The 25,376-nt window shown below is 40.6% G+C and overlaps 2 protein-coding genes across 3 annotated transcripts in view; one reads left to right on the forward strand and one right to left on the reverse strand.

The window, feature by feature from the left end:
* LOC135698614 (5-hydroxytryptamine receptor 1-like) overlaps nt 1–25,376 on the forward strand; it is a 272,267-nt gene that overhangs the window by 243,615 nt on the left and 3,276 nt on the right. The window lies entirely within an intron of this gene.
* On the reverse strand, nt 4,456–6,295 carry LOC135698591 (uncharacterized). Its single transcript, XM_065218637.1, has 3 exons — nt 6,035–6,295; nt 4,509–5,974; nt 4,456–4,462 (listed from the first exon to the last, which is right to left on the reverse strand). Exons 1-3 carry the CDS (start codon nt 6,293–6,295, stop codon nt 4,456–4,458), a joined length of 1,734 nt encoding a protein of 577 aa, XP_065074709.1.

Here is a 25,376-nt window from a genome sequence, read left to right on the forward strand (position 1 = left end):
GTAAGTACCGAAACAGGTGTTTAACCGCTTCCCCTGTGCTTGACTCCTGGATTCGTGTTGAAGCGACTCAGTTGGTTAACGGCGAAGAGTACATCAGGTCTGGTGCATTGCGCTAGATACATCAAACTGCCTACAGCCTCCTGGTACGGCACCTCTTTCATTTCTGCAGCTTCATCCGTGGTCTGCGGAGCCAACTTTTTGGTCAGCTTCAAGCTTGAGTTCATCGGAGTCGACACTGCCTTCGCATGTTGCATGTTGAATCGGGACAGCATCGCCTCAATGTATGTCTCCTGATCCAGAGCTACGCTGATCCTAGGTCCTTCATGCGAAACGTGTCACCCAGCTTCATCTTGATCTCGGCAGTCCACACTTTATCGTTGGAAAAGATAATCACGTCGTCTACGTAGATTGCAATAAATTTCATCCGGTTGCCTTCGATGCGATAGTGGAGACACGGATCGTACTTTGACGGAGTCAATCCAAACGTTCGCACCGCAGCATCGAGTTTTGCGTTCCATACGCGACTGGACTGTTTGTGTCCGTATAGAGCTTTATTCAAACGGCAAACCAGTCTTGGCTGATGGGAGTTTTGGAGACAAGGAGGCTGTTCCATGTAAATCTCCTCCTTTAATTCTCCCTGGAGAAACGCCGTTTTAGCGTCGCTCGCTAGCCATTTGATCGGCTCCCGACCAGCAGGCAGTTCGGTCAAGGTCCAGGTGTTGTTTGCTCTGAGCGCATCATACTCCTCACGCATTGCTTGCTTCCAGAGTGCTGCGTATTTCCAGTGCCTCTTGGTACGTATCCGGATCGCCATTTGGTAGTGGTCCCTCAGCTACGGCCATGTCGAATGCGGTTGCAATACCACCGAACAGGCCTTGGGGTGTGAGCTGCACTGGTGTATCCAAGTTGTCCGTGTTCGTATTAGCCTCCTGTAAAGGTTGAGAATGCGGTAGACCTTTGTACGTTACTTGAAAGTCATTATACTTGCGTGGGATTTTGTGCTCCCGACCGCTACGTCTCAACACCTGTGACTGAGGTGGATTTGAAGTTTTGCGCGGTGGGAGCACGGGAGTCACGTCGATCACGGTTTCTTGCGAAAGGTCAAAGCCGTTGAACTCTTCTTCGCTTCCACTTTCGTAATCCGTGAAGAACTCGTCCTCAGCGTCGTCGTCCTCGGTTTCCTCAACGAAGCGGTTGTCCGAACTTTTTGCAGCTGGCGATGAAGAAACGAACTTGAAGTCTAGCGGGACCAAGATCTGACATTGCTTTTCATCCGGTGCGCTTGGTGTACCTTCGTCGATGAAGCAGACTTCGCGGCTGGTGAACACTTTACACGACAGCGGATCGTAGAGCCAGTATCCTTTCGTGTAATCGTCGTTCCCAACAAAAATGTATTCCCGAGACTTGGGGTCGAGCTTGCGTCGCCGTTCCTTGGGTATTTGTAACTTCCCGGACCAGACTTGCTCAGGAGTAGAGTTGTGACCTTGAGTTGGGGATTGGTTCTGCAGGTAGACGGAAGTATGTACGGCGTCAGCCCAGAACGTCTTCGCCAGTCCTGCTTCGAACAGTAGGCATCGAGCGAGTTCAACTATTGAACGGTTTGCATGCTCCGCCATACCATTCTGTTCCGGAGTGTATGCTGTAGTCTTCTGGTGCTGAATGCCGTGCTGCTTCAAGTACTTCTCGAATCCATACTCCTTTTCGTTGTCGCTTCGAAGAACCTTGATCTTCCGCTCGGATTGGCGCTCAAGCATTACGTGGAATTCTTAGAAAGTTCTCAAAACTTCTGGTCCCGATTTCGTTTTGAGGAAGTACGTCCACATCTTCCGAGACTTATCATCCACGAAGACGATGTAATATCTGCTTCCTCCAAGAGATTTCACCTCCATGGGCCCGCAAATGTCGGAGTGCACCACATCGAGCATTTCTGCTGCACGCGAACCTTCCTTGCTAAAGTGATGCCAACAATTTTTACCCATTGAACATACCTTGCAGCCTCCCGCGTCTGTGCTGTTGATTGTGTGATATCATCTACCAATCCGTTGGCTAGCTTTCGAACGCTCTTTAGGTTCAAATGTCCCAGTCGTTGGTGCCAAACCGTCACACAGGTTGCTGGCAAGCAAGCCAAATCATTCTTCGTGTCCTGCTGCTGCTCAAGCGGAAACAATCCGTTTTCGTGTTTGCCTGTGGCCACTGTTTTCCCGTCGCTGTTTACAATGTTACATCCACCGTTGGTAAACACAACCGTATATCCCTTGCTGACGAACTGCTTCACGGAGAGAAGATTCACCGAAAGATCCGGGATCAGTTGGACATCGTGAACCGGAATATTGTTCTCCTGACAAACCGGCTTCAACGTGGCCGAACCACTTGCCGTTACCTTCATACCGTTCCCATTAGCAGCGACAACGGACCCGGTCGCTGGCTGCAAATTTTCCAGAAAATTCGGGTTATTCGTCATGTGCTGCTTGTATTTCCCGCTGCGTCCAGCTGCTCCCGTCCGTCGACTAGCAGCCAGTGCCGCATCTTCAGGCGAAAATTTTACCTCCTGCTGCAGCTTTGTTTTTATTGCATCCCCGGTAATCGGCATTCCCGAGTTCTCCAGAGCCATCATCATCGGGCGATATTCGTCGGGGAGACCAGCCAGCAGCAACGTTCCTATCCATTCATCGGAGATCGGGAAATTTATCCCGTTCAGTTGATGAGCAGCGTTAGGCCTGTGTCGTCAAATGCACTTTCCAGTTTGGCCCAAACTAAACTTCCTTCGCCGATTTCGCTTCCTTCACGTGGACATAGCTAACGGGATCGAGAAGCAAAATGATTTTTGCTCTCGCACGGCGATCGCAAGCAGCGTCAACAGCATCGTCGGTTCCGGCCTGCTTCTTCTTCGGTTTCACAGCGCTCCACAGATCGTCCAGCTCCAAGTATGTCTGCACCGCAAACTTTCCCGTGGGCCAGTTATCACGTCCGGTGAGCCACTCGATTCCCAGAAGGCTGGAGATGTTGTGGACTTCTGATCCAGCGCCACTTCCCGATACTCCAGCAGAGTTTCCGGATCCGCTTCCAGGCATGTTTACCACTCGCGTACCGTAGAAACAAAAAAAAAACTTTTTCGCACTACGAATAAACTTCCGTGAATAGGCCCATAGCCTATTGAAGAGAGAACACGCGCAGACACGTCCGTACTGCAAATCGTTTATTTTAGAATTGAAGCGAAAAGTACAGTACAGGCAGAGAATAAATACACTGAACCAAAACATCCTCCTATCATTGAATGAAAACTGATTCGCTTGCGCCCTTTAACAATATGCTGTCGAATTCTGGATGATTATCTTTTGGTTGAATTTCTCAGCAGATGATGAAGGTTCATATGATTATCATTTAATTGTAGTATGATATTTGCATCAAAACTGATTGTTAAAAATTCAGAGCTTAGGGGATAATAATTTGCGAATAGAATTGTGAACACAAGCTTTTAAAATGTTTTTAGGCTTAAAATCGCATGTGAATTTGCTTCATAAATGTATGTAAAATATACAACATTCAGAGGACAATAATTGGCGAACAGGGTTACAAGAACAAGCTTTTCAAATGAATTGAGACTGAAAAATGAAGGTGAAATCAAATGTTTATTTTAATATTTTATTTTGAATTTCTCCGTTAGTACTAGCCCTGATTGCGTCAAAAGAAATTTGTCATTCATGACGCAATCAGAAATAGCCCAGAAAGATTGAATACATATACTAGATAAAGTAATTTTTTATTCATAATCATTATACGTATACAATTTTCTTCTTAACATTAAATAATTCTGTATTTTTTCTAAAGCAACTGGAGGGCCATCAAATATATCAATATTTAACAAATAGTATCCTTTTTGCTTATCTCCTACAATATAAGCCTGATAATGTTCATCAAAGCTTTTAACTGACCATTGTGAAACAACAACAAAATAATCTTCTTTAATTTTAATAATTTCAACGATTTGATAGATCTCGACATCTGAACTTAAAGAAACTGTCAGGAAGTTTCCAGCTCTATACAATTTATTTCGATACGTTAGCGTATCACTAGAAAAAATGTAATCATGCTCTGCTAGGGGTTTTTCAAAAATCAGCTCTGTGAAATAATCTTTTTCACTCCAACGGTTCAAGCTGAATTTTCCATTTATGTATGTTTTCAAAAATGTTTCATTGATTATATCGTACGTGAAAAACAAAGATGCTTTGATGCACATTGTGTAGCAAATATTCTTTCTTGAAGAAGCATTGTTAAAATATTGTTTGAAGTCTCTATGGCGTGCCTCGTGCCTGAAACATGACATTTTTTTCAGAGGACCACTGTTTCTTATAATTCTACGATAGTGTAACAAAAAATGCTGTTTTGGCTTCAAATGCTGATCGAAAAGTGTTGTATATAACATATGGTGCTCAGTAATCACATCATTTAACAAATTCAAGTCCTCGTTCGAAAAAGAGGGAAGATTAATTAAGTCAATCAGTTTTAACAAAGTTATGGCAAATTTCCAAACCGGATCGTTCAAGGGAACAAACGGTCCAACTATAAAGGAAAAGAAGTTTGCGAAAACCGCCATTTCGCTAGCTGTCATTCGCAAAATTACTGTTTTTTTCTTCTGAGATTTCATGTATGTTTCATCAATATCTGGCATTCTACTTAAACCTTGCTCTAAGCGGTAGTTGTTCAGTTGTTTTCGTCTGCTGTTAATTTGAACAAGAGTGCACATTTTTTTTATATATATGCAATAATTAAGCACTTCAGTGAAACCAAATGAGCACACTCCAGAACTATAAAAGTCGTGCATAATGTCAGCATAGAAGTTTGAAACAGTATGAAATGATTCTAGGGAGTTGAATAATGATTTTCCAGTCAATCCTGACACTGATTGTTTCTGCTGTACATCTATGTTATAATTATCAACATCTCGAAGACTATCTTCATGCTCCACTATGTCGAATCGTAAATAATCTTTGGTTCTTCGGCAGAATCTACAGTATAAATTAGCGGTAAAGGATCCCGAAAACTTCAACATTTGATGCAAACCAAGATTATCACCTTGAACTAACATAAGTGGAAAATGGACGCGATACTCGTGGTTCCTCGTATTGATCACAATTCCATTAGATTCAATTTCCTTAAATGTGTCTATGACGTGTCCTATCAATTTATCAACTCCATGTTGTGAAATGTCAATTTTTTTTATAGCTCCAGCAACGAAAATGTTTGACAATTTCGCAGTGTAAGAAGTTGGTAGTGTTGGAAAACTGTAATAAAGGGCACAAATTGAATGCCTTTTATTATGGGCGCTAAGTGGATCGTTTATCTCGAATTCATCACTATAAAAAAATATTGGAATGATGATTTTCTCAGGACATTTAGCTTCAACAGTTTTAAACAATGCCCCATTAACAAAATTTTCGAGTCTCGCAGATTTTTGTAGGTTTTCCATATGTTCTAATGTTTTTTCTAGAACATTTCCTAGCTCAAAAAATTTTCTTATTTGATATTTTACATTACTCATGGTCAAATACGTTCTTTTTTCAGGAGTTTCTACATTTCTATCACTGTATAACTCTACTTTATCGATATGTATAACATAAACATTAGGTTTCTTGTACAGATCAGCTTCTTCTAAATACTTGAATAATTTATGTTCAGTATCAATAAATTCGAAAATATTTGATACTTTTCGCACATACATATCAAATACATATTGTTGTTGTACATCCTGTGATGTTGGTGCTGCTGTACTGATTAGCCGTCCTATATTTGAATACACGGAATGTACGCCTTTCAAAATATCTGTTACATCCTTGCGATTGAAGTTTCTTTTCCTGTGTAGATCAATGACGAAATTGATAGCTAGACGATCCAAACTGCTTAGAGAATTCTGCAAGTGCATGGTGGCAGTCTGCGTGGATGTTGATGGTAGAGCCACTTCATTGTCACCGGTATCCTAAAATTTAAAATAATAGTTAGCAACTAGTCAATGTTAAGACATTTGAATAAATTGTACCATTCTTTCTTCAGCTTCTTGATATTCATTTTTCGATTGCTTAGAAGTTCGTGGATTTTGATCTGCTTGCTCCATTCTTTCGAGTAGATGTGATTTCAAATGGCGCCGAAATTTGTAAAACGATGATAGTACTTGAGGGCAGCATTCAAAAGTACATTTTAATATATAAGGTTTGTTCAAATTGTGGTTTTTAAGGTGTGCAACATATTCGTTTGTGGTAGAGAAATCCTGCAGACAATTTTCTACGAAACATTTGATCATTCTAGTCGACTGCAAACTTTTTTTATGCTTTCTATGGCTTTGTATTGTGCAGGAGCACGGATGTCATACAGGATTTCTTCCAAACTAAACCACACCAACTTCGAAATTTTTGAGAATGGTAAATTAAAAATGTTGCACATTTTGACTACAATATCGACAGCTCGAGCAAGTGTTTTGACGTTGTATTCAATTTGATTATAAATGACGTAATAATCCCCAGTAAATGATTGATAATTATTCCCAATCACGACTAATTTGGGGTGAACTGGTATTTTGTGATCAGTGTATCCTTTAAACAAATCACGAATAGCTGTTTTAGCTTCATCTATACTGCTTGCGAAAAGGAGCACATCTTGCTGTGCTGTTAAAATAGCTGGCTTGAACGTTTTTGTTGTCTTACACGGTTGTACACAGCAGTTCAGAAGTATCATCGTGCAACAAATGAGCGTATCTGTAAATACAAAAAAAAATCGTTATAAATTCGTTCTTTTTTTGTAAATCATAATTTTACCTTCTGTAGCATCCGGGCGAAGCATGTGCTCCAGGATCGACAGGGAATGTTGATCTTTCACCTTCAGTACTAAGAATGGTTTCAAATTGGAAATAAACTTTGACCATTTACGTATTCCTTCCTCAAATCCCATAGAACGGAAATCTTCGTCAATCTGAAAATAGAAATAAAATACTATATTAAATTCGTACTATAATACATACAAGGATATACAAGAGCGTATGTAACAAATATTTAAAACCAGTTTTTGCAAAACTGAAATAAAGCTTTTTGGTAAATTCATTTTCATACTTTCATTTGTACAACGAAAAAATCTAAATCCTGTGGGATAGGAGGGAATTGAAACTCACATGATGAATTAAGTTACAGTTTGTGTTACGTATCAATTATTTTTTTGTTTTGTAATATACTTGTGGCGCTTGTTATACTTTGATATAATCGATGTTACAGAAGAAAGACATAAGTCTTAAGTTATAAAATATAAGTCAATAAATAAATAAATAAATAAATAAATAAATAAATAAATAAGTAGAAATCGTTTGCGGTATATTTTTAATAAACTAAAAACAATTAGCTATATTTTGGCAAATTATGAAAAAAATATGGAAAAGAAAGCAATTTGGAAGACATCCTTAATGGAAACAACAGATGTTTTTATACAAATCCGTTAAAAAAGGAAGGTTATATGCAGGATGTAATTTCTAGGACGAAAATTAAGTCAAAAATTTTGCTTACCAACTGAAATCCAAACTTTTCAGCATAAAGCCTATATTTTTTTAGTATTTCTTCACTTTGGAGTTTTTTGAGTTGTTTGACACGACTTGCTGAGCTTTGAACCCATTTTTGTAGCACTATGTCCCATGGTGAGTTGTTTAATTCGAGCCACTTCAATGCTTCTGATGTGAAAGGATCATCAACATTTTTTTCTTCATTTTGTAGTACTGTTTGCTGATGAAGCTCTTCACGCTTAATTCGTTGTCGAGCTGCAGTTTTCAAACGTTTATACGCTTGATGAATAGCTCCTCCTGGATTTTTTCTCTCAGGAGGTGCAGCAGGTATGTAGTAAAATATCTAAAAAGTTAAACGAATGGATTAATTGAGTCCAAACATTCAGTATTCAGTCTTACTATGTCCGACGACTCATGCGGAAAGCGATGCTTAACGCAATTCACATAGTTTTCCAGAACACTTCTAGAAAGTTTTCGTTTCTGCTGATGTGACTGACTTAATGTATTGTTTAGATGATAATTGGCAATTATCGCAGCAAGCTCCTTCTTGCTGTCGGTGGACAATACCATATTGCTATTTTCAAGAATACGATTGCCGGTGTCCGATTGTTTCAACAATTGTGTCAGCTCGAGTGGAGTGAAGAATGGGCTCGGGGCCACATTTTCAACGTCATCGTCTTCTGATGGTGTGGTACATTGTTTGTTCTTTCCTGATTCTATTCTTTCGATCTCGTTTTTCTGTTTAGGTTTCCTGACTGTGCTTTGTTGACCAATTTCATCGATTGGGATTGGATGTGTTTGCCCATGTTTAATGGGATGGTTTTTGTTCAGGGTTTTCAGCGATACATCTACGTTTTTCTGATTTGTACAATCAGTTGTGGTATCCTGTTGCACCTGTGCCGATATCTGCACTACTTTTGATGTTGAGGGTTGCTGCAATATAAAAAAATAAATAACGCGGTATTAATATAATAAGAGATAATAGTTGGACGTGAGCCTTATGATGACTCTAATAATTTATATATATAATTTAAAAGCAATGTACTATCAGTACTGGTTTACTACAGTACATTTGAAAATTTAACATTTTTTGTCGGCACCTACCACAAACCTCGCCACAAACCATAACTACCTCAACTGTAGCGGGACAAAATACCCCTTATTTGGACCCACACATAAATTCAGCAATCGACTAAATTTTCCTCGAAATTTTCAAAAGCGACCAAAAATATCCATTAGTACCGTCCCAATGACGCCTTCATCTAGACAGAATTGATAAATAGCAGATTTTTAGCGATGGGCCCAATCTTAGATCCATAGGCCAACATTAGGGCCATTTCCCCTATTTATCTATGTCCAAAATCTTGCTTCAAATATTTTGAGTTTGAATATTAACAGTCCTGAAAATTGGTCTAGATCCGCAAACTTTGTTAGGGGCTGTTCATTAACTACGTAGACCGTTTTTTGGGATTCGTGACCCCCCTCCCCCTGCGTAGACAATTGTCTATATATTTTTTTTTTAATTTGCATGGGCCGTGGATAATTGTCACCCCCCCTAAACTGTCTACGTAGTTTATGAAAAGCCCCTTACAAATTTTTACCGAGAACACCAAACTTTTTATAGGTCACAAAATTTCAAACGTTTATCTGAGTAATTTTTTTTTTTAAAGCCCCAGAATTGAATAAAGAATTTTACAATATTTCTATGGACATATAGAAGAGTTTTTCAAATTTTGTTTTTCTTAATTTGTTTTCAGTCAATCTTGTTTTCAGTAATGAGTACCAATGCTACCGACCCCAGGGAGGCAGCTCCCACACCTGGACCTTACCTATTGACCCATTAATGGGTACTCATATACCAACGGGACCAACGGCTTTACTTCCCTTCTGAAGGAAGGCTTGCTCAGAGATTTTATGCCGAAGAACATCCCGGTTGCGCTGAGTACGATTGACCCCAGGCCCATACGAGTGAGAGGCAGTAACGCTTACCACTACACCACTGGCGCCCTCTAGTTTTCAAACTTGAATTCTAAAAACTATCCCAGTCAAAGAATTTTCATATCTATTGAAAGATTAAAGACATAAAGATTTAAAGAAATTTTACTATGCTGAAGATTTTTCATATGTTTCCGTCGAGAGGCTGTCAACTTGAGTATTTTCGATACATCTACCTGATTTGAAAAAAAGCATGTAGTATTTTTCCGTATTTATGTATTTTTTAGTTTTCCGTATTTTTGTATTAAAGCCCGAAAAAAATAATTATAATAAAACAACAAAATTTCAATAATTTTTACTGTTGAATTTCGAACTCAAATGTATTGTTAAATTGTTTTACGGAAAAAAAAATTAAATCCGTTTTTTAACGATACAATGCGCAAACAATTAAAATTAATGTTATTAGATCACATTTGTTCTAGAAAAATATTTTTTTTATCGTTAAGATGCTTAACAACCCCCTTTTTTAGTCGCCCACTGGTCAGCATAGCCGGTCGAACTCCAGATGAAACTAGAACCGCACTACCGTTCATACTGGCGACAACGCACTGATGAGACAACGAAATCTCACCCCTTAGCTCCTCCCCTAATCCTATCCTTCGTCAATGTACCTCTCTTACCTCGAATAAGCCGCGAGTATTCGGCCCAACTCCTACTAGACATAGAATTAAGTGAATTTTGTTACAAACAAAGAACAATGAACTATCGGCTCCGTAAAGCTAACGCGATTGAGCCTGCCAAATAAACGAACAAGTTAAAAAATAACCCCCCTTTTAACTGTAAATTTATCAAATACCATGATTTTCATTGTTGTGAACCATGAATTTCGTTGTAATTTTATGGTAATCGACAAAAATGTCCAATGTTTTGACAATAAATATCATGTTTACAATGACAATGAAAATCATTGTATTTTTATTGTATTTTTTATGGGACCCTATTAAACGTTTTTTGTGTTATGGACATTTTATATGAAACACATATACGTATTTTATAATGTTTTTTAGTGTATTTTTCGAAATTTGTATTTACAATTCAGCTAATAGGGTAAATGTTGGCTTCGGCACCCATTGACTGTTGTCGGCAACCAAAATTTAAACGTTAATTTCACTATGTTTTCCCATCAACACACTTCCCTGAATGTATTCAAACGATTCTTTAGTCTTTCAGCTTCAATCTGATTATGTTTGTATGACCGAGCAATCCTGTAATGCCAGATTTTTCTTCAAATGAAGCATACGCACTTCAAAATGGGGTTGATTTCTAGTTGCCGATAATAGAACAGCTGGTTAACACGCAGTTCTAATGGGAAGGTTGCCGAAGAAAAATAGTCTGTCGACAATAGTCACACTCACCTGAGAAGTTTGGAGCGTTGTAAAAACGCTTTAAACCCGTTTTGAAAAATTCTTTCGATTAGAATGGATAGAGAAGCAAGCAGAAGATGAATGTAAACAAACAGACACGTCATATATGTGCGTGACGCTGAGAAAATCTTAATAGAAGTGCGGACGCTGCTTAGATTGACGAGAATACGTAAATTCCCCTATATGAAGTTCAAGATCTCAGAAATGTATCTGAATTTACATTTTCAATACATTTCTGTACTCAATCTATTAACTACTTCTCGAAATTCATTCTGATGACCCATACGCGATTTACATCTAATCTAAACTTTTCTTAAACAAAAATAGTTAGCTTGAAAAAGGGGTGTGGAAATTTAGATCGTAAATTTGGCTTTTATGTTGAAATATTTGGTAGGGAGCAATATATAGGATGTTAACACTTCTTGTTTTCTTTATTAAAAAGCTTTAAAATGATAGTGTTGTGTATCGTTTATAAAATTTAATCGAACTGGATTTCAATCAAACAATGAACGGATGAAAAAGGATCTTTCGGGTATTCATACTTGATACTTACTTTTCTCACCGAAAAACTAATGAAGAACAATATACTTCGTAATAACTCGTCCAGTATATAATTAATAAATCTTGGTACACACTTTTTCGCGATTTTCGGTTTTTAGAGTACAGTATTTATATTACCATATCATTTTTTTCTTTATTTTTTTTTTGTGATTTTTCGAAACCCTTTACCACAAATTTGGCAATTTAAGATCACACGATCAAAAATTATGTTTACAATATTGTTGATTGCATGTAAAACTTGACTGCCCCAAAAACGGTGATAAAAGTACTCGTTTCCGTCAAATCGTTTTGGTGTCTTGGGAGCACTTATTGCTTGCATAATAAGGCATACGAGCACCGAAAACACCAAGACGATTAGACAGAAACTCGCACTTTTATCACACTTTTTAATATGTGAAATGCGCAATACTATAATTTACAGATCGATCATTTATGTTTACTTTCGGTAAAAACCATTTTAACAATTTAATTTACCTGATTATCACAGTGTACTGCAGCTGAATATTTTCGGCTCGAAACTGCAGAAGACACAAGTTTGTTATCACGTCCTGCTTTCGTTTTAAATTCAGTTTCTTTGCCTGCCGATGTCACCCCGGAAGCTCCTGGTGGCAGCGTGCGTCCCTCGTGGTTCTCCAGTTCTGATGATTGTTGCTATGCAGAGAAAAATGGGAAAATAAGTAAAAGTCTTGTTTCGGTTATTTGTAAATTGCGTAAATAATGTGTATGTAACCTTGAAGGTATGTAGGTATAAATCATGGTCATTACGATTATTGTTGATTATTTCAGCGTTAACGTTTGCAATGCTGAATTTGCCTTGCGGACGTTAATGTAAACGTTATCGACGATTATCGATTGACAACCCTGGTCCTCACAAGCACCTACTTCAAATCTCAACCGATCAGTCGATAACAACATGGACATAGCTAGAGTATATTAGTCATATTCCTGGTCGTATTAGTTGACATACCTGATTGTCACAAGTCTCTATTTTAATTTGTTGTATTGGCATCGTCTGGCGTTCATCATCGTGTTCTGGGTTCGTTTTTAGCTCAGATTTATTTCCTGCTGAGGCGGCTCCGTATCCTCCGGTAGCTCTCAGTGGCTGTGTGAATTCTTCAGATGATGCTGTGTGTTCTTCGTGATCCTCCAGTTCTGATGGGTGTTGCTATGTGTAAATAGAAAAAAAGGATTAATCCCTTTTTGTTACGGTTATTTATAAATTACATATAAAAGATCCTATCTCAAGTCATCATGGATCATCCCATAAAAATTAAGTGTTATACCTGGTCGTCGTAATCAAATTGTTGGTTTGGCATCAATTGAAGAGGCTCCTGGACTTGACTATCATGCTCTATATTCGTTTTTAATTCAGGTCCGTTTCCTGTTGAGGCCGCTCCGTATATTTCGGTAGCTTCCGGTGTCAGCGTGAATATTATGGATGTACTGTGTCCTTCGAGATCCCCTTGTTGCTATATATGAGTAGAGAAACAAGTTTAAAACAATTAATTCTACTGGCTATCTAAGGCTCCAATAAGGTGATCCAAGAGACGTTTTGCAGTTGGCCTGACAACTAAAACGCTGTGTGTGTGATTAATCAGTGTTACCAATGCAAGATGTAAATATAAACAAAACTATTTTCAACTTACTGTGAACTGTGAATTGTCAAAACATAAAAAAAAAAATATCAGCTGACCGTGGCTGTCTCATGAAATACACGGTCAATGGGAACAACTCAGAGAGAGACAGTCACTTCTACTCAGTTATATGGATAAATTTCTAAATACTGCAGGAACTCAGCGCTGAGTATCTGCAGTTTGTTTTTAATAGAGATTGCTGACGTTTATCGTACGCACACTACGTCACGTATACGTATACGCAAAATGTTTTCAACGGGAAAAAAAACTTCATAGTGGAAAATTTTCCCGATGAAAACAAATCACTGACACAACCATACTTTAGCAATCTCTATTTCACATACAACTGAGTAGAAATGTCTCTCTCTCAGAGTTATTCTCATTGGCCGTGTGCCTCATGGAACAGCATAATAGATATCAAGGGTAAATTTACAAATAGACATAAGTGTACTATAAACAGTTATTTGCATGAGCGAACAAGCAATGACGGACGATTGAAATTAAAATTAAAATGGTGTCAATCAAATATTTTTAACTCAACTGAACAACTAATGCATACAACAGCAACATTCAATTTGATCGGAATCTTGAAAATCAGATTCTGCAAAATTATTTAAATTAAACATATCTTTATCGACTAGGATTTTGAGGTTTGAGAATCTCCGCGTCTAAAGACTGTTAGAGGTGACTTTGATCTCTTAAAAAGCATGATAATGCTATATTGGACTTATCTAAAAAATTATGCATGAATATTTGTGCATACTTGAACATCGTTCTCCACTGGTAGGGACTGGGGCATTCCTCTGGTATGATGAGCTGATTCTGTCTCTTCTATTGGATCCAACTCTGTATCAGAGGATTGCAACATGCTTGATGGTGGCGGTGTCTTTTGGATGTGTATAAATGTGCATGATGGTTCCAATGTTGGTATACACGTACCCTCGCCGATTCCCTGCAATCAAAAAGATTTTTTCAATATAAATAAAATGCAGATAAAGTGAAAATTAGGTAATAATGAAAGTTTACATTAGTTCATTTGAATATGCCATGGACATATTTTGTAAAACAAAAACAAAATGATTTTAATCGTCAAATTGTTGAAGTAATGAAATTGGGTTGTTAGCAGAATGCTAAATAAAACAGCAAAAAAGGTTATCTTCCATTTAATTCCACTTAATTAATTTTGGTATCCATGATATGTCATGGATACCAAAATTAATTAAGTGGAATTAAATGGAAGATAACCTTTTTTGCTGTCAAATTGTTGTAACTAATAGCTACTTAGGGAAAATTTCCCATACCTAATCATAGTGTTATTTTTCGAGGGAGAGCTTGCAATAGCAAAAAATCAATGATTGAATTAATTGTTTACAAAACCACACGTCTATTTGAATATATATTTTTGATGTATTTTTAAGGTTCAGTCCAAGGTTCTACCGGTTCAACTTCCGGATCTAGTTGTGTTCTAACAAACGACAGGAAAATTGACACTCCGATGCAAAAATTAATCACGTAGCCCACTAGTGTAGCGGTGGTGTGGTATCACCCAACATCTTGAACAAAATGTTCACTACTTGCACTGAGTATACTATTTATACTTGCCGTTTGTAATTTCCAATCAGATATCGCCTGATACACAGTAGCCGCATCAATATTGTGATCCTCCAATAGAGAATTCCAATCATCCGTGGTAAGGGTGCCAAATGCATCAGCCGGAAGACCGTGATCTAAAAATGCAGAATATTTTTCACTTAGTAGTCGGACATTTTCTAGAATCTTACATAATTAAAAAAAAGACATTCCGGTTAAAAAATCATAGGGACTTAAACATTATTTCCGTAAAGTATGCCTCACCCATTAATGCAACCACAACATCGGCTGGGAGGCCAAGTTTTACGGCCACATTCAAAATAAACATAAAATCTTGGTTGAACACTCTTACATCCATTGCTTAGGATGATATTTATCATAATTTTCTTGGCATTCAATTCACTTCACACACCTTGCAAAATATTCCACTTTCTACCTAGCTTTCTACTCGCAGAACTAATTACAAATGGAGAACTATTTTCCGAGCACGATGAATAATCGGTTGAACCGTTCGCATCCACGTTTTGAATGATTTTCGTAAAGGGGCTGAACCAATACTATTAGCATTTACATTTTGAAAGGCAATAATTTAAACAGAGTGCGATACACATTTCAACTGCCGAAGCGTTCGTTTTGCATATCACGGTACATTCAAGATTCAAAAGTAAAATCATCCGATTTTGAAAGCATCATCATCCGATTGTAGATGTCATTCGGAAAAAGGATTTCTATGTTTCAATATCAAGGGTCTGAGGAATCATACGAACAGAGGAAGATGTTTTGGTACAGTGTAGTTCTACTCGGTGAGCGCAAACTACACAGAAGTTGGATAAATTTTACTCTGCCACAGATATAATGAACAGATGAGGCACAGCTTACAATACTATCTCAACAGGTACAACCTGGGTCTGACGGAGACGTATGCTTTTCGAACCATTTTTCTTGAAATCCTTTTCATGGTTCATAGATCTTGGAACTTCTTGGAAGATCCTGCAATAATTAATCTACCTCGAAACACTCGAAACATCTGTTCGTGCAGGCGACTACTACCTGTGAATAATGAATGAAACTGCATAGAAATCTTTAAACTTCCCTGAAGTCCTGTGGAATTCCCAGAAGATTTCAGAACATTGCTGATGTTCCGGAAATTATCTTAGTTTCTTCGAACTTCTTTAAAGTTTCTGCAAATTTGGCCCAAATATTATGTGCTCGGTTGATTCGTCACCATTGGTACGAGCAGTTGAACAAATAAATAAAACACCCCCTCCGGCGACCATGTTTACTCTCCCTACTACCGCCATTCGCTCCGGTGTTTATGAGCCCTCCCCAAGCTCACTATTCTCCCCCCTCCGTGCATACAATGTCATCTCATGTGTCTCCAAGCATGTCGCCGATTATCCCTACGTCTGCCTCCACCTCAGCTGCCACCGATATTGCACCCCGGCAGCTATTTGGCGGACTCAACTCAAAACAACTTGCCGCCAGACACGTCGTGCCCAGAGAGCTGCCTGTATTCTCAGCAGACCCTGTGGGCCGTTGTTCCTGAGCTGTCTTCAAAATTCGACCGACATGTGTGGTTATTCTGATGGCGAAAACCTCATGCGACTGCAGCGATGCCTTAAGGGAAACGCGTTGGAAGCGGTTCGAAGTCATCTGATGCATCCGTCGTTTGTACCGTTGATCATCGACACTTTGAAAACACTGTATGGCCGTCCAGAGCAAATAATCAACTCGTTGCTCACCAAGGTGCGGGCTACGCAAAACCCTAAGCCGGAAAATCTGAGGAGCCTGATCAGTTTCGGTTTGGCATGCAAAAACCTTTGTAGCCACCTTCAAGCTGCAGGTCTTAACGATCATCTTTCGAATCCCTTACTGCTTCAGAAGTTGGTCAGCAATCTTCCAGCCACACTCAAACTGAACTGGTCTCTCTCGCTCTCCAAACGTCAACATACCAACGTCAACCTCATCACATTTGGGAGCTACATGGACCAGATCGTGACGGGCGCTAGTGAGGTGAATTTCCAGAACGAAGCGGATGAGCATCGCAGCAAGCAGGAGAAACCGAAGACGAAGGAGAAGCTGTACGTGGGTTGCACTATTCACCTGCTTGTCCATACGTTCAGTGCATCTGGAGTGTTGTGTATGTAAAATTATTCACGCTCGATAAAAATAATTTCTGGCATCACTGCCGTTCAGTTATCAAATGTAAAACAAAAAAGATACTATCGCTTTTTCGTCGGTAATCGTTTTATTCGCTTTAGACAGCTCGACTATGATAATTGGACAATATAAGTTTTAAAAAGTATTCGTGGTTATCTTCTCTATTTCCGAAATCCCAAAATACGCTACAATTTGGTGTCAGAAGTGGGATTTAGAGGTAAAAGTTTTCCGGTCGAAAGTAAGACGCGTTCGTTTCGGTCTCGGGAAAAGCAAAATGGCTACCGAAGAGCTAATGGTATCTCTGAAGCGGATATTAGCCGATGTCCTGAAATTGTTCATTGAAAGTTTGGGAAAAGCGACTCCTGCGAGAGAAAGCACATCTGTCTCGGATTATTTCAACCGCTTTGAATGGGCTCTGCAATTAAGAAATATTCCGGCAGCTCAATACGCACACTATGCTCGAGTGCATATGGGTACGGAGTTGAACAACGCCATCAAGTTCCTGGTGAGTCCCCTTGATCCGGCAGAGATCTCGTACGAGGAGCTCCGTACTGCATTAGTGCACCACTTTGGCCAGGCAAGGGACAAGTACGTTGAGAACATCAAGTTCCGGGAAATAGTGCAGCAGAATGGCGAATCAGTTTCCAGTTTTGTTCTCCGGCTCAAACAAGGTGCTGCATATTGCGAGCAGGGCTCTACATTTTCGAAGCTCTAAAATCAACTCGAGTTTTGTTTCTCTCATACAAACGTGTTCAACGCTTCATTTCTATGACGCCTTGCTAGACTATCAGCAAGAAATGATAATGAAGAAGAAGCACGCTTAGAAGGAAACGCTGGCTGTGGATCTTCTCGTCGTTGCTTTGCTCATCGCTTTCAATGTAAGTAACGAATTTCTAGTTAAACGAAACCTCATTATGGCTTTCAATCCCCTTTCACGAACACTCTATCACCGCTCTTTCAATTTGTTTAAAATGCGTTATGTCCCGTTTTCGTTAATTTTATTTAGATAAATATGTGGATGGAAGATAAATTAAACATATTACGTGTAATCTTCAAGTGTTTTCACGTGAGAAATGCTTTACATACGTAATTTCATTTTCCGTCATATACGTCATGAAACCTCTGTTGATGTGTTTCATGAAAGAGAAAACTATCAAAGTCGAGCGCTCTTTCGCTCATCCGTTTCACCGAAGCTTGAAAGGAAGACCAATGGAGCGACGGGAGAAAGAGAGACAAACGATTGAACAAACGATGAGCTCAACTTTAACAGCAAAAGAAAGCCAGCAGTCTCTTCGTCGCATCGATTTGGTCGATTGAAGCTGATATTGTGACGCCCTGATTGCGAGTATGGAGAATTCCTCGATAGGATGCTGATCGAGCAGCTCCTACACGGCCTTGAATCGTGCGAGATGTGTGACGAGATAATCGCAGAGCCGACCAACAAGCTGGGCTACGAGCGACCGAAGACGCGGAGAGTCAACCCTAGCTTCTCCTCGTCACATCAACAAAGGCAACACAAACAAAAGTGTAGTGAAAAACTAACACACGAGCAGAGTGTGTGTAGTGGATGTGGTGGCAACCATCCTCGAGACCAGTGCATGTTCCGTGATGCGAAGTGCTAGAACTGCGAAAGGAAGGGCCACATCTCCAAAGTCTGCAAAGCCGGAAGGCAGAAATCCCAGGACCAATCCACCTCCCAAGCGCAATCGGAAGAGCTACCAGCTTCGCAAGTAAACATCGTTCAGTCTCTGAGCAAAATTCATTCCGTCACCACGTCTGGGAAGCGAGTCATCAACGTCACCATCGACGGACACGGGCAGGAAATGGAAGTGGACACCGGAGCACCGTGCGGAATAATCAGTGAAGCCAAACTACGGGCGATCAAACCATCGTTTGCACTGCTGCGAACAGACCGGCAATTCTCCAGATACGCTGGGCATCGCATTCAATGTTTGGGTCGTCTTCCAGTGAATGTCAGCATCGGAACGACTACTCGCAAACTTGATTTGTACGTCGTGTCTGGTGACACCGATACGCTTTGTGACAGAGGGTGGATTGCCCAGCTTACGGCTGAAGTGAATTTGACCGAGCTGTTCACCCCAACTGGTGCGGTGCATTCGATAGGTGTCTGCCTCTCCTATGTTGCTGGTAGAACAACGGCAGTCTCTATCGCAACTGTTGGCAAATTACGATGACCTTTTTAGTGACACTCATGGTAAGCTAATAGGTCCGCCCGCATCCGTGCACCTGAAGTCGGGAGCAGTTCCAGTTTTCGCCAAAGCTCGAGGCGAACACCCGATTCCCAAGATCGAGTCCATCTTCCACCAAATGAAAGGAGCCAGTCTATTATGTCACCTGGACGTGACGGATGCTTACACAAACCTCCCAATCGACGCTCAGTGCTTCAAGGTTTGTCCAATGTCATTAATTTTTATGACGACGGTATCATCTTTGCAGATTGTTTCGAAAACCTGCTGGTAGTCCTCACAGCAGTATTCAACAGAATGAAGCACCACGGTTTACGTCTAAATAGCCCGAAATGTGTCTTCGCCACCCCGGTCATAAAATCGATGCAAACGGGTTGAACAAATCTGACCAACACATCGAAGCCATACGTAATGCACCTCGTCTGTCGAATACGGATGAGCTACAGCTGTTTTTGGGAAAAGCCACTTACTACAACGCTTTCATTCCCAATCTCTCCTCACGCTGTCTGCGTGTCAAGTTACAAGGGGAACCTTTTGTGTGGAAACCTGAGCGGGTCGCAGCTTACGAAGACATCAAATCAGCCCTCATCTCTCCACAGGTGCTGATGCAGTACGATCCAGAACTTCCTTTGATTTTGGCTGAGGGATATACCTTGTGTACCACATTGTTCCCCCTAGATTCCATCCCTTGCTGAACGAATAGTTGAGGAAACACACTCACACAACCACATACCCTCCACCGAGCCAACGGCACAAGAGACTGTAGAATCGTTCTACAAACCACCGTGAGAATAAGTCGTGCGTCAGTCTGTCTCCTGGGCTGGGCGATTTCTTCCGGCTGCAATACGGGATTCCACATTGGCAACGGACGCAAGCAAAAACGGCTTGGGAGCTGTTCTCTCACACCGACTGGGAAATGGGTTAGAACGGCCGATAGCATATGCCAGCTGTTCCATGTCACCCACAGATTGACAAAGATGCTCTCGCCATCGTATGGGCTGTCAAAAAGTTCTTCTACTACCTATACGCTCGCCGATTCACGCTGGTCACCGATAATAAACCGTTGAGTCAAATTCTACACCCGACGAAATCACTTTCAATTCTGTATATCAGCAGAATGGCCAATTATGCTGATTATCTGGCACACTTCAATTTCGATGTTGTGTTCAAATCAACGAAAGAAAACGTCAATGCAGACTACTGCTCTCGAATCACACGAACACCAGCGTGCAGCGAAGTAAACAAACTGTCTTTTTGTGAGGGAAGAGATGTTGGTGAAGACGAGTTCGATCTGTTTACCCTTCATCAAATCGCACAACTACCGATGCGCGCAGAGCACATCGCTCGTGAAACGCGCAAGGATCCTAGGCTTGGTAAGATCGTTCAGCTGTTGGAAGCCGGCACCGATCTTTCTACAAAGCACCGGAGGCAAAATACTCGCTTGCACCGGAGAATCGCCGTCCAAATTGTTCCTTGGACGGAACCGCAGAACACGTTTAGATCTCTTCAAGCCTGAAAACGTTCACCTGAGGGTCACGACAAAGCAACAAGCCAATTTTGACCGATCTTTTCGTGAATTCAGCTCGAGACAACAGATCTATTTCCTCTCCGGTAATTCCCGTATGGACAAGTGGATTCCTGGTGTAATTGCAGCTCGACTTGGAGATCTCCACTACGAAATCGACTACGTTGGAAAACGGTTCAAGCGTCACGTCGATCAAATTCGTTCGAGGCTCGGTACGAACTATCACCGAACGGTCGAAGCATCCGAAGCGGACGAGCCAAGTGAGCCGGACGTACCACGACGTGCAACTGTGCAGCTCTACGACAACGGTGTGACAGTTCCTAGAGTACCATCAACTCCCGTGAACCCTAGAGGGTTTCCTGCTGAACCAGCTTCTACAGAGTTCCATACGGCATCTGGTAGCCCGGTTCTTCAGAATGCGAATTCTTCTCCATTCTTCGTGCGTCGTTCAACAAGAGAACGCCGCCCTTCCCGCAAGTACTCTCCGTAGACGATTCATTCCGAAATGAGGGAAGAAATGTTGTGTATGTAAAATTATTTACGCTCGATAAAAATACTTTCTGGCATCACTGCCGTTCAGTTATCAAATGTTAAACTAAAAAGAATCTATCGCTTTTTCGTCGGTAATCGTTTTATTCGCTTTAGACGGTTAGACGATGATAACCGGACAATATAAGTTTTAAAAAGTATTCGTGGTTGTCTTCTCTATTTCCGAGATTCGAAAATATGCTACATGTAGGTGGTGCACAACCTGACAACGGAATCCTGCAACATGGTGATTAGGTGGTTCCTCGCACGAAGGGGGGGGGGGGGGGGGCACGGGAGATATTCAGTGATCGGGGAACAAACTTCGTGGGTGCTAGCCGCGACCTGAAAAGGGAACTTCAGTACATCAACAGCAACCTTGCGAGTACGTTCACCAACACGGATACACAGTGGCGTTTCAATCCACCCTCTACGCCACACATGGGGGAGGGGCAGGGGGTGGTCATGGGAACGTGCACTGGCATCTTTGACTACCGGTGGCAACCCGGACTATGAAACTCTTCGTACGTTCCTGATCGAGGCTGAATCTCTTGTCAACTCACGGCCTCTCACATACCTGCCAATCAATTCCGAGGAACAAGAAGCACTTACCCCGAACTGCTTCCTAATGCTGAGCACTAGCGGAGTTAATCAGCCAGCTAGGGAGCCGATCGACGTGAGGGCAGAGGCACGCTGTAACTGGGACCTGTGCAAACAACTACTCGACAGGTTCTGGGGTCGATGGATCAAGGAGTATCTTTCTACGATCACTAAGCGTACGAAGTGGTTCGTGGATGGAAGACCCGTTCAAGTTGGTGATCTGGTAGTTGTGGTGGAAGACCGGATCCGGAATGGTTGGCTGAGAGATTTTGTGACAAGCAATGCATTAGGTATAGGAAAAACGTCACGATAGAGGGGGGGGGGGGGGAGGTTAATTTCTCCTCGATTTAGCGTGACATAATTAATGCATGGGCCCACTAGTGTGCACAATCCTGCACAATCATTGGCGAGAATCACCGCCTCGAACATCGCCGTCACCATTGGCAAATCAAAGTTGGCACTCGTGGAGAATAGAAGAACTATGAAAGTGATGATGGTTTCAAAATTTTCCACGGGGAAGTATACGAGTGCAATCTTAAAATGCTTTTATTTTGAAAATGGAGCATTTTATTATTATAAATCTGGTTACTGCTACAGTGGTAGAAAAGCGGAAGTCTATGTTTACACCTAAAAATCTGAAAAGAAATTATGTTTTCTGTATTATATGTCTATTGAGTAGTCCTGAAGTTTTCTACTAACGTAGCACTAACCAGATTTAAATAAAATACTCCATTCACAAAATAAAAGCATTTTAAGATTGCACTCGTATACTTCCCCGTGGAAAATTTTGAAACCATCATCACTTTCATAGTTCTTCTATTCTCCACCAGAGCCAACTTTGATTTGCCAATTGTCATCACACATTCACCACGTGGTCACGTGGTGCGTGGTGAGCGTCACACTCGCTATCCATTGCTCAAACAACATACGTTTCGGCTAGTCGCCGACAGGAGGCCAACATAAAAATTCAAGTCACGTGTGATATCGTCGGAAGGTTCACTCGCAGGAGGCCCTGTGGACACGTGAGGACGTCGTGGGATGAAGATAAGTGCCGGAATTCAGTAGCAGAACAGATATAAGAACAAGTAATATCGATCCAACGTTTGTACCATACTAACCCTACTATTAGAACGCCAGGACGTTGTACGAATTGGCTCTTTTCATGCACCACCAATGTAGAATGCGCTAGCCGATTTTGAGAGGAAATGTCATCCAATCCAATTGTTTACATCATAATGACGATTTTCAAATTAAAAAACAATGTTCATTTTATTGCACAACTTGCAAATTTCCATCGGGAGTGGTCTTATTTTTCGATTATCTACAGATCTGAATTGATTTACAGCTGAAATAACCACACATTAAAAATCCGGAAGATCATAACCGGTGAGACAATTTCATAAATCTTAATTTTTCTCACCAAAAATATATGGTAGCACTAGCCGGATCACTGCAAACCCGATACAGAAAACAAAATATTCCACGTGGATGATGATTTCAAGCACCTGCGGTGGATAAATTAATCAGTAAAGGTGAAAATATTTCCCTCTTCCTGTGCTTACGGTGAAAATTTCCACCTTCATCACTCTTTTGATGGTTCCCCTATTCACCGCCAGAAGCTGAAACAATCGCTTAGTTTCTATTGGATTCGCCTATTATACCAATAGGTCTTTTTAATGGGAGCTAAACGATCGATTCAACCTCTAGTGGTGAATAGGAGAACGTCAAAAAGAGTTGTGAGCAGAAATTTTTGCCTTGAGACATAAGAAGCGGAACATTTTTTTACTTTTCCTGATGAATTGATTCATCTCAGATGCTCCAAAACTTAATCTACAGTTAAAAACTACACGGGACAGCCCTATGGGGTTGTACGCAACGGGGACGTAGGACTACGTGTTCTTATATAATAAAGCTTATTTGTTAACTGCAGCAAGAGCTTGTGTTTTGTGTAAGAATGGGAATTTGAGCAGCGTTATCTCTGTTTGTACTCTTCAGTATGATATGCTTGACATAGACATTCCAACGCCGAATCACGAAGAGCTACTGATTCCGATCAATAACGGTGCGGCTTCTTCCTCCTTCTATGGATGCTTATGTGGACTGCAGCTCACTACTTGCAGGAAGCATTTCGTTGTGACTGGAGAACACCACCACTCACCTTGCGGTGATTAAATAAACACCGATTGGTGAGACCAGTTGGAATTCAACTTTGAAATCTGTGTTAGGAAAATCTCTTTTCGCAGGAAAGGTGATAATTTTAACTATAACAGCAACAGTTGCACATTCATGCTAATATCAATAGTGACATTTTGAAAAACTGATAAAGTCTTAAATTAAACAAATGCGTTGAAATATTTCTGATCGATTGGTGATAAACTTATTGAAATTGATCCAGGGGCAGCTGAGTTATTAACGTTCAAAATCTTTCATAATTTTGTTACATGTTCCATTCACGGTTTTCACAAAGTGTACCCCCATATAGAAATCACAGACGTAGTCCTACGTAAAAATTTAATTCTGTAACGTTTTTGCAAACATCCTGTTGGTGTACAGCAATATTTTTGTTGCGAAAAATGAAAAATTAGAAAAGTGCCTTAGTGGTTATGATCTTCCGGATTTCCTGTGTGTGGATAGTTAAGGTACAAATCAGTTCAGATCTGTGGAAAATCGTACAATAAGACAATTACCGATAGAAATTGGTAAGATGTTGAGTGAAAAATGCTTTAATTTGCGTTGTGAAAAATAATTATTCTGATGTAAACAAACGGTTTGGTTGACGTTTCTTCTCGAACTCGCGTGGCGCACTCTACGTTGGTGGTGCATTGAAAAGGCGTATTATACACCAGTGCTTCCTTATTTTTATTTGGCACATTAGCCGAGGAATAATTATGACCCACATGTAGCGTAGGTTCCCTCATACGTCTGACCTTCTTAAGTTTGGTGGAGAGATATCGTTTGTTGCAGTTTCCGTTTTCGGGACGAGTAGAAGGCAAACCTTCAAAGGAAACCTACCTACCCTGGACGTTGAATGGTAGGTCCAATCTTCGTTGTAGTTTGGGTATCTAAGTTTCGGCCGTGGGATAAGGCACAATTAAGGACTCGCCCTGAGGTCTCGCAGCCGGGTACGGGATTCTTTGTTGAGAAACGTGCTCCTTCGCGGCAGGATAAAGCTTACCTGGCGCTTAAGCGGAGGTTGTATTGCATCCGAGATTTAACCCTCCCATGTCCCGTTACAACACATAAACACAACCATTTAACAAGCCCTTATTTAACAATAATCCTAATTAAATATATTACAGCTAAAAAACTGACTCATGCACATTGCAAACAAACGAGTCGTGCTGTACCAGTCCGAAATCCAGTTTCTGTCCCAAGATCTGGAATATACTGATATCAAAAAATCATGCAATCGTTCAATCGTTATGACCATTTTCAACAGTATCAGTTATTCCGAATCACCCTAAACCCATAATCCCTCAACCGTCCCTAGCAAAGCACTTCCATCATCCAATGATGATTTATGAAGATGAATGACTTTTCAGTACAACTTTGTCCTGCTCAACATCAGGTTTGACAAGTTTTTAATCACCAAACTTTCCCGCCACCCACACATCATCTCGTGTAATCTCGACTAGAAATGCTCCGGCCAGATTGCAGCGAAAACACCCCACAAAATGACTC

The sequence above is a fragment of the Ochlerotatus camptorhynchus genome, unplaced genomic scaffold (assembly GCF_037179485.1).
Source record: "Ochlerotatus camptorhynchus isolate MF236.1 unplaced genomic scaffold, CSIRO-AGI_Acam_v1.1 ptg000091l, whole genome shotgun sequence".
NCBI lineage: Eukaryota > Metazoa > Arthropoda > Insecta > Diptera > Culicidae > Ochlerotatus > Ochlerotatus camptorhynchus.